At 40.9% G+C, this 13,338-nt stretch overlaps 1 protein-coding gene across 5 annotated transcripts in view; it reads left to right on the forward strand.

Moving 5' to 3' along the window:
• pkp4 (plakophilin 4) overlaps positions 1-13,338 on the forward strand; it is a 156,050-nt gene that overhangs the window by 71,345 nt on the left and 71,367 nt on the right. For 3 of the 5 annotated variants that reach the window (XM_033024086.1, XM_033024085.1, XM_033024088.1), the window contains one exon: positions 1,933-1,970. In XM_033024086.1, coding sequence (XP_032879977.1) covers positions 1,933-1,970 — 38 coding nt within the window. The remainder of the gene's footprint in view (positions 1-1,932; positions 1,971-13,338) is intronic. The other 2 variants (XM_033024087.1, XM_033024089.1) reach the window with 1 other exon arrangement.

Raw genomic sequence — 13,338 nt, forward strand, 5'->3', positions numbered from 1 at the left:
GATATCATTGTTCCCAGTCTGAAGAAGGGTCCCAACCTGAAACCTCGCCCATCCCTTTCCTTCAGAGATGCTGCCTGATCTGCTGAGTTCATTCGACATTTTCTGTTTTGCTCAAAATTCCAGCAACTGCAGTTCCTTGTCTCCCTCACAATGTTCCTTTATAACTTTCTATGTATGTTCCTGCAATTGCTTTTTCCAGCTCGATGTTTTCAGGAGACCCACCACTTGCCACACAAACTCCTCAATATCTAGCATCTGACCTCAACATTTATTTTCTATTGGCTCTTTGGCAACAATGATTCCTACTTGCAGCCTCTGATCCTCCATTAACGTACTCCTCCTTTCTTTTGACCTATTGTATACACATCAATCTAACCATGCTGTTACTAAATCCTATGCTAAACATGATTATTGATGCTAAAATATTGTAACATGCAACCTTCAGTATTTTTAGCTTGCAGTTAAATAGTTACAATAGTAAATTTTTAGCTATTAAAGACTATTAATTTTGAAAAACCTGTGGGGGAAGTAACTTAGTTGTTGCGAGTCTAAAACTCTCTAGCCCCTAACCTAACAATGTTACAACATTTTGAGATTTAAAAAATCAAGTCTTTAATTTATCCCACCAGATAAAGCATAAAAAGAAGTTTAATTTGACACCTAATTCACTTTCATATCTTCAGTATTAAAAAAGTTATGGTCATTTTCATACTCGGAAATTGGCATCTTGTTCCCTACTGCTTTTTCATTGACTTAACACAAAAGCTGTGATCGAGAACATTTAAAAGCCCATAACTTTCTTAAAATTTAAGAGAACTGAAAGACATTTTCAGTTATTATAGATGGAAGCATTCTGAAACAAATATGAAACAATCTTCTTAGATGACTTGAAATTAAAGCATATAATTAGTTAGTTACCTAATTGTAGCTAATGACAAAATTCAATTACTAGATCTAAACATCTATCCAATTCTTAAGAATAGATTAACATTTTTAAATAGCCTAAGTGTCCAAATAACATTCACACAAGAATTCAGAATATAACATAATTTTTAAATCTCATTGTTATGGGTTTATAGGCCAAATGGAAGGAATTTAATGTTTAATACCTGTAAATTAATGGCCATTTAAATCAACTTGCCTGTGGGATTTTCTGGAACGGGACCATTTGGAACGCTGAGGTTGCGGTGATTTTAGTCTTCCATATCGGCAGCCAATACCCTGCCGGTTCTTCGGGGGGAAAAAATCACCGTTTCACAACTTAAAATGTGAATTAAATACATCTTAAGAAACACTTTTATACATAAAAATAAACTACTTTCTTTTACCTGTCCCCTACATAAAATCCGGCCCCGTTGTCTGCATTGACGGCTTCAGAAGGTGATTTTAAAATCACTCCAGCGATGAATTTGTCGGGCGAATTTTTTTAAAAAACACACAGAAGGGCTGTCGGAACGATTCTTTAGCAAAATCTTGCACTCGGACAAATATAATCCAGGACCAGGTCGGAAAAAAAAAACGCGTTTTAACCCTGCCCCCCCCCCTCAAACGTGCCAAAATCACGCACATGGCCAGTGGCAGAATTGCAGCGCCGCTGAAGGTAAGTATTGTAACATACTTACCTAACCCAATTGACACAATTGTTTTTATAATGAGATTTTCTAGAACATGAGATTTCTAGGGAATGCAACTGTATCGTTTATAACAGTACCTACATTTTCTTGAATGAAATTCAAGAACCTCCTTGGTGTAGAAGTCAAATGAACCTAAAATATTAAAAGGCTTTGAACATTCACAAAGATCACTCATTTTATAGTTCATTTTATTTTAATAATTTCCATTGCTTTCAATGTAATGAAATGTATACAAGTGTAGCTGGCATGCTGCAAAACAACAAATGAAACTTTTTTTTCTTCTCTCTGCCTTTCCCAGCAGCTCAACTGAAAAATCCTTCCATTGGAGGCCAACAGGTATTAGCAGTGTGCTTTGCAGTTGTAATTTTGTTTTTGCTTGTAGGATCTTCGAATAAATGCAGTTGATAAATTTGATAAATAAATGTTGCATTGTTGGAACTTTGTGTTGCATGCGTTCATTTTAATCAGGGTGCAGTTGTTTGGGGTGTTTAATGTACCTGTGCAGGGAGTTTTGGCCAATGCTTTGGGAATGGTGATCTATTTCTGATTGAAAGACTATCATTTTTTAATTCAACTGGCGCAAGAAAACATCAATGTTTTTAGAACTATTATATATCTCATTTTTAAATGTGCTGTATGTTTATTATTGTCACGTGGTCCAGGTATAGTTAAAAGCTTTGTTTTACATGCTATCCAAACAGAACAGATGTACCATACATAAATACAATCAAGTCAAACTCATGTAATAGGTGGAGTAAAAGGAAAGATACAGAGAGCAGAATATAGTTTTCAGCATTGTAGCGCAACAGTTCCATAGACAAAGTCCAATGTCCTCAATGCAGTAGAGATGAATAGGACTGTATCCTAGCTAATGGTAGGACCATTCAGAAGCCTGATAACAGAAGGGAAGAAGCTGTTCTTGAGTCTAGTGGTGCATGCTTTCAATCTCCTATATCTTCTGCCTGACGGGAGCAGGGAGAGGAAGGAACGACCAGGGTAAGGCAAGTCGTTGATCATGTTGGCTGCATTTCTGAGGCAGCATGAAGTGTAGATGGAGTCAATGGTGGGAAGTCTGGTCTGTGTGGGATACAGCTACAACTCTCTGTTATACATGGTTTGGGTTTAACTGGAAATTCCTGATAAAGCACTTTTTGCAAATGCAAAAAATATATATTTTGCACTTAATCAGCAGTAGATTACAGGGTTCCACAACACATGAACAATGCTCTTGTCAGATTGCCTCCCAGGGGAACAAGTAAAAACAAAACAAAATGGTGACGTAACTCAGCAGGACAGGCAACATCTCTGGTGAACAAGTTATAAGACTTTCAGTGACTCTGCAGTCTTACTTGCATTTTTCAGTAATTACTGATTGACAGATTGGACATTGTTCACGATTTCCTGAGCCGTTTTCAATATTTTGGTCACCCTGCTACGGGTAGGATGTCATTAAGCTGGAAAGGGGGCAGAGAGAAACTATGAGGAGGTTGTCAGGACTTAAGGTCCTGAAATATATTGGGAGAGACTGGGCAAGTTAGGACTTTATTCTTTGGAGCATAGGAGGCTAAGTGGTGATCTTATAGAGATATATAAAATCATGAAGGGAAATGATAGGGTGAATGCGCAGTCTTTTACCCAGGATAGAGGAATCGAGAACCAGAGGAGATAGGTGTAAAGTGAAAGGGGAAATATTTAATAGTAACCTGAGAGGTGACATTTTCACTCAGAAGGTGGTGATTATATGGAACGAACTGTCAAAGGAGATAGTACAATAACAATATTTCAAAAGCATGGATAGAAAAGATTTAGTGAGATATGGGCTAAACATGGGCAAATGGGACTAGCTTAAATAGGCAATCTTGGTTGGCTGGGACAAGTTAGGATGAAGGGCCTGTTTCCATGACTATAAAACAATTTAATTTGAGTAAATTACTGTTCATCCAGTATAAGACATGCAATCTGAAAATGTAGATTGTATCTCTAAGTGTCCAAAGTTCAAAGTTTTTTATTAATATGAGACTGTGATCCACAAATGCTGATGGCAGGGCAAACTCACAATAGTTGAATAGTCACATAATTTAGTTTAGAGATTCAGTGTGGAAACAGGCCCTTCAGCTCACCGAGTCCACGCCAAACTACAATCACCCATACTCTAATTCTATCCTACACCCAAGGGACAATATACAGAGGCCAATTAACCTACAAACTTGCACATTTTTGGAATGTGGGAGGAAACTGTGGCCCCCGGAGAAAGCCCATGTGGTCACAGGGAGAACGTACAAACTCCGTACAGACAGCACCCTTGATCATGACCGAACCCGGGTCTTAGGCGCTGTAAGGCAGCAACTCTACCGCCACGCCGGCCCCAACTATTTGCCAAGTCAGCATTGTCAGGGGCAAATTGAATAGAAAAATTATCCTTCAATGGGCATACAGGACATTTCAGTTTGCTGCTCGTAAGGAAACTACAATGAAGGATATCATAAGAAGTACAGACAGCTGTTCTGGGCTTGTGTAAAGCAGTCAAGCTTGGGAAAGTTGCAGTAGATCAGGACCATTGCAACATGAAATAGCTACTTACCCCTAAGATTTGTTCCACCATTCAATAATATCATAGTTGATCCGGGGCCTGACTCCTTATACAGATTAGTTTGTCATACATACCAGGGTGCAATACAATTCCTAGTTCATATGAAACTCACAGTGTGAACAGTATACATTAATGATAAATGTAAGTGCAAAACAGCAATTGGGATGGGGTTGTCTTCGCCTCTCGTTTGATTGTGTCAACAACCAACTCTATCTAAATAAAGGCTAGCTTATTAATTGGTTTAAATGTTATTAGGTGCCTAAATATCTTGGAATATTAAAGTTGAAAAAAAAAAGATTTTTCAATAGATAAAATCATGGGTATTCCTTTTTGCAAGCATTCAATATATGGATCTTCCCCATTGATGCATTGACTGAGGATGTGACCATTTCTAAATCTATTTCTCAATCAATTTCTCATCATAGTGTATAGCACACCACATTGCCAATTGAAATGCATTAAATCAAATCAAATCAAATCAAATCAACCTTTATTGTCATCTTGCAAGCAACAGTTGTACAGTGCAAAATGAAAAGACGTTTCCCAGGGAATAGCGGAGCATCGCACATGAAATTTAAAACGTTTCACACATAATAACACTAAAAACAATCCTGTCCCTGATGGAACAGTATAAATAATAGTTAAAAGCAGGTAAAACACAACGTTAAAATACAATAAACCAATCATAAAAATGTCCAGGGCAGCTGATTAGAGTGGCCAGTGCCAGTTATTAAAGTGGCCAGTGCCAGTTATTAAAGTGTCCGTGCCAGCCGCAGAATCAAGTGACTGTGAGTACAGAGTGACTGTTTAGCAGCCTCACAGCCTGTGGTAGGAAGCTGTTTAGCAGTTTTGTAGTCCGGGCTTTGATGCTTCGATATCTCTTGCCTGATGGCAGGAGATCCAGGTGTATGTGGAGGGGGTTCTGTTTGTCCTTAGCAATTCTCTGAGCTTTTTTCAGACAGCGGCTCTGGAACAGTTCTTGTACCGAGGGTAGGGCGACGCCAATGATCCTCTCTGCTCCCCTCACTACCCTCTGCAGAGCCTTCCTGTCCGAGCAGTTGCAGGTGGAGTACCACGTATTTATGCAGTACGTGAGTACAGACTCCACCGTACCCCTGTAGAAAGTCCTGAGGATGTTGGTGGGGAGTGAGGCCTGTTTTAGTTTCCTCAGGAAGTGCAGTCGCTGATGGGCCCGTTTGACGGTCCCAGTGCTGTTCCTGGACCAGGTGAGGCTGTCTGTAATTTGCACACCGAGGAACTTTATGCTCTCCACTCTCTCCACTGCAGTGCCACTGATGAGGGGTGTATGCTTTGGCTGCGCCCTCCTGAAGTCGACAACCATCTCCTTCGTTTTGTCGACATTTAATTCTAGATTGTTTTTGCTGCACCAGTCCACTAGTTGTTCCACTTCCTCCCTGTACATTGACTCGTCATCTCCGCTGATGAGTCCCACCACTATATTACACCAAAATGCCAATGATGTCTTTCTCCTAACCTTCAATTTATTTTAAAAATGTTACAGGAACTCACCCCTTGCATATAATAATAATAATAATAATAATAATAATAATAATAAACTTTATTACTGACTCGAGGTCCAGATAAGGGGCAACATTACATTAAAAAATGCATCGCATATTAAAAAATATCATAGAGTACATATAAAATCTTAGTATATCACTTATAAAAGCATCATAAATTATATATTTAAAAAAAACACAATACATAAGTTAAAAATCCAGATTAAAAGAATGATCAATGTCCTACAACGAGACAACGATACCAGTGTCTCCACAGCTGGGATTCGTAGTGTGTAGTGCTAACCCTTATGTTTGACAAGGCCACAATAATTACATTTTTAGAGTCATTTATCCTGCAAATGAATTTATACATGTGATTTCTTAGGATAGCTTCTAAAGTACTGACTCCTGCAGCCACAAACATATTACTGGCATTACACCATCTAGGTTTCCTTAGCAGTGTTCTCATGGCATCGTTATATGCCACCTTTAGTCTCTGCAAACTTGTCTTTCCATAGTTCGACCACAGGTGCGCAGTGTAGAGTGGTGTGCAGTATGCTCTAAATAGCGACATCTTCACCACATCTGCACACGCACCAAATTTACGCAAGAGAATATTTGCCTGTACATACAGCATGCGTCGTTGCCTATAAATAACCTCATCATCTGTCATTTGTTCTGTAATAATATGCCCTAGATATTTTACCTTATTACAGACACTAAGATTATTGTCAGACAATTTAAAATCAGGAAATTTTAGATATTTATCCTCTTTGGTTCTACAGATCATAACAGCACTCTTACTAGCATTATATTTAATGTCATGTTCCACACCATACACAGAACATATAGTAAGGAGCTGCTGGAGACCAGCGCTAGATGGACTAAAGACCACAAGATCATCTGCATACATAATATGGTTCACTAAAATATTACCAATCACGCACCCAGTGTTACAGGCTTTCAATTGTTTAGACAGATCATCAATATATAGATTAAAAAGGACTGGGGACAAAATTCTCCCTTGTCTAACACCATTGCTAACCCCAAATGGGGCTGAGACCCTATTGCCCCATTTTATTTGCATAGTCTGGTGGGCATACCAGTAGGCCAGAATTCTAACAATGTATTTAGGCACCCCTCTTTGACTCATTTTACCAAACAGCCTTCTGTGATTAACACGGTCAAAGGCTTTGGAAGCATCAATAAAGCACATAAGGATTGAAGATTTTGAGGAATGGTTGTGATTAAAAGCACTGTCTTCCAGAAATAAAACAAAAATAAATGGGGGAAATAAACACATTGCCTCCTAAGGTACAGGCCCAGAATATCAATTGCTTGGATGTTACCTGACATTAGTATCTTCCCCAAAAGAGCCAGTGAAAACTTGTAAACTGAGTCTCTACCACTGGGTTCTCTGTCAAGTAAAATAGCAGAGTACAGTGACTGATCTGACCCACTGAATGTGTCAGAAAATCCCGCACTCACAGCTCTGGATTCTAATTATCAGCACTTAAGTTTGAAAGGGTAAATGTTGAAAGTTCATTTTGGTTTGGAACAGCCAGCCACAGGCTGCACAGCTCAGCACAAAGTGTACATTAACAAAATCTTTAATTAAAGACTGAAGGAAATTTCCAAAAGCAGATGTTTAACTAACCTCGTTCATAATTCCTTGCTGAAGGCCACGGGTCTATATTTGGGAGGACGAGGTAATTGCTGCAAGTTCAGTTCCTTAATTACCAGGTCCATCTCTTCTCTGTGGATGAAACAGACCACATTTTCATCATACTTTACTTCAGTTGACTTCAATGTCTGTTTCTACTTCCATAACATTGCCTGACTTCTTGCCTTCCTCGGCTCATCTGGTACTGAAATCATCATTCATGTATTAGTGACATTTAGATTCATGGCTGCCACACTCTTGTAAACAGACAGCAAAACTCTGCTTTCTATGTCCTAATTTACAACGCCGCATTCACACATCACTCATATAACACTGAATGCTGTGTTCAACGGTTCTAGGATCTACTCTCCAAAACTGTAATAAAGCATACAGCATAGAAACAGGCCCCTCGGCCCAACTTGCCTACCAAGATGCCCCATCTACACTACAGTTACCCTGGGACGTGCCCACGTTTGGCCTATATCTCTCTAAACCATTCCTATAAACCCGTCCTTCTACATCACGATTATTTGGCCTTCAACAAGGAATTATAAAGTTAGGAATTATGAAACAAGGTTAGTTAAATATCTGCTTTTGGGAATTTGCTTCAGTCTTTAATTAAAAGATTGTTCCTGTCCATATACCTTTTAAATGTTGTTTTAGTACAAGCCTCAATTACCTCTCAGATTAAATCTATGTCCCTTGGTGCTTAATTCCCATACTCTGGGTAAAATATCCCAAATCCAAATTCTAGCCAGTTGAGTGTTGCTAGTTTTAATTCTTCTTAGGCAGACTCTTGAAATTGAGATGACTAGTTTCTACTCAGCTACATGTGTTCCATGGTGGTTGATGGGTTCAATATGAGACTGCAGATTCTTCTACAAATTGGGCCAGAGATGCTTCATGGGGTAGGTAGTTGGTGAGGTGATGCACTCCTTCCACTGCTTACATAGCATGCTCCCATTGCATGATTCTCATCAATTCAGAGAAGCAATGGGCTAGGAATTCCCAAGAGTCAGTGGTGACATCACCAAGGCTGCCTGCATGCCCAACACTGAATCTGGAAAACCTTTGTCCTTGCACGCTGGGGATATTACCCTGGAACAAAACTGGTGGTCTACAAGACGAGTGATCCCAGCCTTCCTCTGTGCTTTTGAGAGGACAATGATGAATTTGGAGGATTTTGCATTGTGATTTTACAGTGCATGTTGTACGTAATCCAGGTCTCAGAGACATAAACCACAAGTTTTGTTCCAAATTAGTCATCTTAATCTTCAAATAAGTGTGTTAACAGTGAGTTGATGCCTGCCTTCATTGAAATTGACTCCCGAATCTGGGAATGATGTGCCTCTTCAGCTCTTGCTGTGAATTTGTATTGTCTGAGGGTAGTGTGGTGTAATGGCAGCATCTTTGTTGGTTCAGACATTCAATGCAAGGCTCATCCTCTTATTTTGCTTCTGTGAACAATGGCTTGGAGCTTGGCCTCTGGGCATGCACAATTGTAAGCATTATCGATGTTCTCCTGCTCATCTACTGAGACACCAGTGACTTTGGTTCTGGAGTGAAGTAGCTAAAAAATAATCCCACAATTGACTATCATTTGTTCAGTTGTCAAAGTCCACAAGACTGGAATTCCTGATTTAAACCATGGCACCTCAATCTCCTCCTCTCCTTCCAACACACTCCTTTAAAAGTGCATCTGACCAGGTCATCTCCCGTATGCCTCAATTGAAATTAATGAACACTCCTCTAAGTGTCCAAAGTTCAATGTTTTTAATTAATATGAGAATAATCGTACTAGTAGTTGGATGGAAGCCATATGTGTTAGCAACTGCGAATTCTTCAGTTTAGAGATACAGAATGGAAACTGACCTTTCCACCGAGTCCATGCCGACCATCGATCACCTGTTCACACTAGATCTATGTTATCCCACTTTTAGCTACTTCACTCCAGAACCAAAGTCACTGTTATCCCACTTTGTTAGATATCAATGTGGATTTTAGGTCTAAAATGTATTTGTTAGATATCAATGTAGACATTGGGCCAGCAGTGTCTGGGCTAGGACTAGATCTATGATTATGATTCCAGTTTCGCAGCTGACATTTGTTGTTGATGAAGTGGGTGATCATTCAACCCAAAACTGGGAGGTTTATTAAAAGTAAAAGAGTTAAGGGCTGGCATATTACTGTGAAGGGGAAGGGGAAGGCTGGGTCTTTTGACCCTGGAGTGTAGGGCGCCAAGGCCTAATAATACCATCAAAATTGGCCTTGGTCCAATTTAGGACTTCAGCATTTGGACCAGTCTTACCATATCCATAGTTATTTTAAAACCAATAGAATCACTGGTCCCACAGTGCTCCCCCAGTAATACATCAGTCATTGCCTTGCTGTATTTCCCAAGAGGAGATTGAAGTTAGTCCCTTCCCTTGACATATTGACTGAGTAGATTTTACTGAACACACAATAAATTCCACCGTAAGCAAGCCCTGAGTGCTATAGCAGTCCTGGTCAATATTTGGAAAGTTATAACCCTTGTAGGGCTTTATAAAATCACGAGGGACATAGATCAGGAGAATAGCTGCAGTCTTTTCCCAGGGAAGTCAGTCAAGAGGGCATAGGTTTAAGGTAAGAGAAGAAAGATTTAAAAGGAACCTAACTGTTACGCACAGTGTGGTGGATATATGGAAATAGTTGCTGGTGGGAGTGGTAAGGTGTGTACAATTACAAAATCTAAGTCATTTGAACAATTACTTGGCCAAGAAAGGCTTGGAGAGATTTGGCACTTCTGACAAATATGGAATAGTATCCATCAACTTTTCCCTGTGTTCATTGCAAACATGATTTCCTATCAGCTTATTCACTGATTTATTCCCACACCATCCCTCAGATTCATATCCATAATTTCCTACCTTTGTATAGAAGTCAAAAGAGCAAGAGCTACACAGTAGTGGTGCCGTGAAATTTCAATTATCTTAATCATTGATAGCATAGTGACAGTGTAAGAACGGAAAAGTGGAGTCAATTGCTAAAGTGTGTACGAGAACTTTCTTGTTTCTGCAGCAAGTGAGCAGCTGAGAGAAGGAGCAGCGCAAGAGATTTAACACGGAGGCGTTAGCGAGCGGCCAGGTTAGTTTCAACAGCGAGTTAGTAGCTGAGAGGGGGAGCAATGTGGGAGATTTAACACCGAGCCGTTAGTCTTTGGGAGTGACTGCTCCCACATAGAGTATAAAAGGAAGACAGGGACCAGCAGCGTGGCCGTTTTGGGGAGAGGCTGAGGTGAAGTGCTATGTTTTGAGGGTAAGTGCTAAGACTTTGGCCAGGAAGTTGAACGGAGGTCGGGTGTAAGTAAGACAAGGTAAGAATTTGTTTTCCCCCACCAGTTCCTCTTTGGTCTGAGTGCAGTGGGGATGGCAGTTAAGGTAGCAGTATGCTCCTTCTGCAGGATGTGGGAGGTCAGGAAATCCTCCCCCTTCCCTGAGGAGCACATCAGTTGGAAGTGCGTCCCACTGTATCCCCTGTGACCACATGAAGGAACAGGAGGCTGAAGCTGAACGTACTCAGGTTCATTTGGAGGCCACACACAAACTGGAGGAGCAGCACCTCATATCCCGCTTGGGTAACTTACAACTAAACAGTATGAACATTGAATTCTCCAATTTTAGGTATCCTCGAACCAGCCCCCACCCCCCAAATCCTCCCCCACTTTTCTCCTCCACATTCCACCCCCACCCTTCCCTCCTCTGTGCCCGACCTGGACGACCATCTATTTCTTCCCCACTCCCCCCACAACTTTCCTCCCTCTTGCTTCATAATGTTCAACGCTTCAAACCTGTCTCACACCTGTTCTAATCTCTGACCCTTGTTCAAACCACCTGCCTACAGCCTTCACCCCCCCCCCCCCCCCTCACCTGCATCCACCTATTATCTGTCCCATGTTGTCCTGCCTCTCTTTTCCAGCTACCTTCTATGCCCCCCTACAATCAGTCTGAAGAAGGGTCTCGATCTGAAACATCACCTATCCATGCTCTCCATGCTGCTTGACCTGCTGAGTTGCTCCAGCACTTTTTTGTCTTAACTATAATCTGCAGGTTTTTGTTTCTTTATCTGGGAGGCCGATAGCTTCATAGAGAAGCGTTATGGTGAGGTGGTCACACATAAGGTGCAGGCGGAAAGTAGATGGGTGACCAGCAGGATAGGTAGGGAGTGTAGGATTCCCCTGTGGTTAATCCCTTTGAAAAAAACGTATATCCTTTTGGAAACTGTTGGATAGGGGGTGACCGTCCAAGAAAAATCAACCCTTCTTCCCCTGGATCCACCTAATGCTTTTTTGCCAGTGCTTGCCTCACCTATCCCCCCTGCCCCCTTATATTGGCTATCTCCTCTTTACTTTTTCAGCCCAGATGAAGGGTCCCAACCTGAAACGTCTGCCTGACCCACTGAATTCCTCCAGCAGCTAATTTAGTTTAGAGATACAGCGTGAAAATAGGCCCTTCAGACCAGCATGGAAACAGGCCCTTCCCGCCAACCAGCAATCACTGGTACACTAGTTATATCCTACAAACTAGGGACAATTTACAGAAGCCAAATAACCTACAGATCTGCATGTCTTTAGAAAGCGAGATGAAACTGAGGGACCTGGGAAAAACCAACGTGGTCACAGGAAGATCATACAAACTACTCTCAGACAGCACCCATTGTCAGGATCGAACCTCGGGTCTCTGGTGCTGTACCGTTGAGCCACTGTGCTGCCCTCTGGAGTTTGTTGCTCCAGGTTACAGCCCCTGCAGTCTCTTGTGTCTCCACTAAAATACTTTGCATCGCTATTAAAACATCTCATATTGAAATGGAAAAGCACAAAAAGACAATTACATGCATAAAGTTAGTCATTGTTAGATTTAGTTAAACTATATTAAAAAAAAGAAAAGATGTTAGTTTAAATTATTTTCAAGAAACAATTTCACTGAATTGTGGGATGATCCAAGAACAAAGTTTGCGGACGACACGACTGTGGTGGGACTGATAAACAACAACGACGAGTCTGCCTACAGGGATGAAGTCTAAAAACTGACTGTCTGGTGTACCAAAAACAACCTGGTACTCAACCCATCAAAGACAAAAGAACTGGTCGTTGACTTCAGGAGGAAGAGGAGAGAAGAACCTGCTCCCTTATACATCAAAGGAGACATGGTGGAGAGAGTCACTGGCTTTAAGTTCCTGGGAATAAACATCTCCCAGGACCTCAAATGGCAAATGAACACCGTCACTCTCGTGAAGAAGTCACATCAGCGGCTGTATTTCCTGAGGTCTCTGCGGAGAGCAAACGTCTCACAGCCGCTGCTGCTGTCCTTCTGCCGTGGAAAGTATCCTCTCCTATGGAATCCTGGTGTGGTTTGCTAGCTGTACTGTGGCTGAGAGGAGGGCGCTGCAGGGAATTATAAAAACTGCACAGAGCATTACAAACGCTCAACTGCCCTCCTTGGATGATATATATAGGGCCCGATGCTTGCCACAAATATCAAGCAGGACACATCCCACCCTGCCAACCACCTTTTCACTCTGCTACCCTCTGGGAGGCGATTCAGGTCTCTGAAGGCTCGCACCGGTAGACTAAAAAATAGTTTCTACCCATGTGCGATAAAAGAGCTTAATTCCAACAGAGAACACTGGGGAAGCAAAATGTAATTCCAAGAAATGCCGCCAAATTCTTTTTAATTCTTTTTAAATACTTATTTATTATTTTACTAATAAGTGTACATATGTGTCAATGGTTGTCGTGTTTGTATTTTTTTTAATTTTTTTAATTTATTTTTTAACCGGAGGAGATGTAATGGAATTTCGTTGCACAGTATTATGCAATGACAATAAACGTATTCATTCATTCATTCATTCATTCATTCATTCATTCATTCATTCATTCATTCATTCATTCAA

Source organism: Amblyraja radiata, chromosome 7 (assembly GCF_010909765.2).
Source record: "Amblyraja radiata isolate CabotCenter1 chromosome 7, sAmbRad1.1.pri, whole genome shotgun sequence".
Lineage (NCBI taxonomy): Eukaryota > Metazoa > Chordata > Chondrichthyes > Rajiformes > Rajidae > Amblyraja > Amblyraja radiata.